The 2,521-nt window shown below is 34.0% G+C and overlaps 1 protein-coding gene across 1 annotated transcript; it reads left to right on the top strand.

Annotated features, from left to right (window-relative positions):
• Positions 1–449: 449 nt before the first annotated feature.
• On the top strand, positions 450–2,282 carry LOC136074363 (tigger transposable element-derived protein 4-like). Its single transcript, XM_065786669.1, has 3 exons — positions 450–950; positions 1,054–1,353; positions 1,408–2,282. Exons 1-3 carry the CDS (start codon positions 541–543, stop codon positions 2,231–2,233), a joined length of 1,536 nt encoding a protein of 511 aa, XP_065642741.1. The 5' UTR covers positions 450–540; the 3' UTR covers positions 2,234–2,282.
• Positions 2,283–2,521: the final 239 nt, after the last annotated feature.

Raw genomic sequence — 2,521 nt, 5'->3', positions numbered from 1 at the left:
GGTTACACAACTGTTTGGCAGAGTAATTTCATTTTACTGTAAAAATAACATTTAGTCAGAACAAGTAAAAGTTACTCAAACAGTTATCAATACGGACAGTCTGTAGATTTTATCTTTAAGTTCGTCTATTTACTTGTTAACCGACAAAGGATCTTTACATTTATATACAGTCGACTCTCGATATCTCGAATACTTGATATCTCGAACTTTTGAGTATCTCGAACTTTTTTAGCGGTCCCATGGACATAACGTACTAGTTTAGGCTAGAATCCTCTCGATATCTCGAACCTTATTATCTCGAACTTTTTGGTATCTCGAACAATATTTTCGGTCCACAGGGCAATTTTCTCTCGTTATCTCGAACTTTTCAACACTTTTTTTTTCAAAAATGTTTTAATAAAATTTAATTTCTTTAAATTCCAATTTTCGAAAAAAAAATAATTTTTAATTCGATTTTTAAATTCGATTTTTTTTAAGAATCGAATTTCTGAAAAGTTTTCCTTTAATATATAATTTATTCTTTTTGTCAAACGCAGCAACATGCCGCTCGTTAAACGAAAACTCACGAACAAATCTATAATAGAAAAATGCAAGGCATTAAAAGACCTAGAGACTGGGATGTCTAACAAAGAGGTTGCCAAAAAGTATGGAGTCCCAAAGAACACATTATCAACCTGGATTAAAAATAAAACCAAGTTATTAACCTCACTGGAAAAAAATGGCACAAAATCTAAACGGAAGAAACTTCGTATTGGTAATTTCAAAAATGTAGACAAGGCCATATACACGTGGTTCGTTGCAAAAAGAAGTCAACAAGTACCAATTGATGGTACCATACTAAAAGAAAAGGCACTAAAATTTGCAGAAGCATTAGGAGAGTTGGATTTTAAAGCATCTGATTGTTGGTTTCATAATTGGAAAGAAAGATCAGTTAAATTTCGTCAAATCTTGTTCAATTTTAATATAAACAAATAACATGTATCTGTTTATATTTAATTTATTTAGTTTTTTAAACGTGTAATTAAAATTCAATTATTCTGTTCCTATTTTTAGGAACGGCATCAGCTTTAAAATAATCTCAGGCGAAAGTGCCGCCGTGACAAATAATATGACTGCTTCGTGGAATGAAACTACACTTCCAACATTGCTTTTGAATTACAAGCTTGAAAACTTTTTCAATGCCGATGAGTTTGGACTATTTTACCAGTGCCTACCAAACAAAACATACCATTTATCACGAGAAAAATGTTTTGGGGGAAAAAATAGTAAAGTCAGACTAACAGGCATAGCAGCAGGGAGTGCAACGGGAGAAAAATTACCTATGTTTGTTATTGGAAAATCTAAAAACCCACGGTGTTTTAAGCACATTAAACAACTTCCTTGCACATATTAAAATCAGCTAAATAGTTGGATGACCGGAGACCTTTTTACAGAATGGGTAATGAAACTTGACTCATTTTTTCGTGCTCAAGACAGGAAAGTAGCACTCCTGGTGGATAACTGTTCTGCCCATCCACACATTGAAGGACTAAGCAACATCAACCTAACATTTTTCCCCCCTAACACCACATTTGTCCTTCAGCCCATGGATCAAGGCGTAATACGAAGTCTTAAAGCTCATTATCGTCACAAAATTGTGCGTTTGTGTATCAAGGCTGTCGATAATAACGAACCCATGCCAAAAATTTCTATACTTCAAGCAATGAAAGATCTTGTTTCTTCGTGGAATGCTGTGTCGAAGGAGACTGTCATCAACTGCTTTAAAAAAGCTGGTATCAGCAAAACAAACAAGAGTATTGAAGAAGCTGATGGTGATCATTCTTTTAAATTTTTGACAGAAGAACTTAACCGTTTGCGAGAGTTAGATCCTCGTGCCGTCCAAGAAGATCTCTCAGCGGAATCTTACATTGGTTTAGATTGCGTTGTAGTAACCACCGGTTCACTTGCTACTGATGCTGAAATCATTGCTCAGATTTTAGACCCTAATTTTGAAAACGACGATAATGAAGTTGAAGATAGCGTTGACGAAGCTATTGACGTCGAAGCCCCGCCACGCCCATCTGATATTCAATTAGAAATTGCTTTTGAAACAATTCAAAATGCTTCGCTATACAGCTCAAAATACGGAAATGAAATACAATCCCTAGCACTAAAACTTGAGGATTTAATGAAGATGGAAAAGATGGATAATTTAAAGCAATATCAGATAACAGATTTTTTCCAAAAGTTGTAGTTTTTGTTGTTAATGATTTTTGTCAGAAAAATAACTTGTTTTAATGAAAGTCGGGCAATTTTATTTATTTTCAACCCTTTTCTTGATATCTCGAACTCTCGATATCTCGAACTTTTTTTCCGGTCCCCTTAGTGTTCGAGATATCGAGAGTCGACTGTATCTTCATGAAACAGTCTTTTTTATAAATTTCATACAATAAAGTGTAACACTATTTCATGGAATGAACGCTGAACAAATTTAAAACTTCTGATTGATTTTTAGTTTGTCAGATAACCTGATACAAAACCA

The sequence above is a fragment of the Hydra vulgaris genome, chromosome 01 (assembly GCF_038396675.1).
Source record: "Hydra vulgaris chromosome 01, alternate assembly HydraT2T_AEP".
Lineage (NCBI taxonomy): Eukaryota > Metazoa > Cnidaria > Hydrozoa > Anthoathecata > Hydridae > Hydra > Hydra vulgaris.
The sequence above is the reverse complement of the archived record's forward strand: the minus strand, read 5'-3'. Positions and strand labels throughout refer to the sequence as shown.

Excerpts from the sequence above, each read along its gene's own strand:
- LOC136074363 (XM_065786669.1), top strand. The coding sequence starts at position 541 with ATGCCGCTCGTTAAACGAAAACTCACGAACAAATCTATAATAGAAAAA. Across the intron at positions 951-1,053 it reads GTTAAATTTCGTCAAATCTT|GAACGGCATCAGCTTTAAAA; the intron begins GTTCAATTTTAA and ends TCCTATTTTTAG. Across the intron at positions 1,354-1,407 it reads GGAAAATCTAAAAACCCACG|TTGGATGACCGGAGACCTTT; the intron begins GTGTTTTAAGCA and ends TCAGCTAAATAG.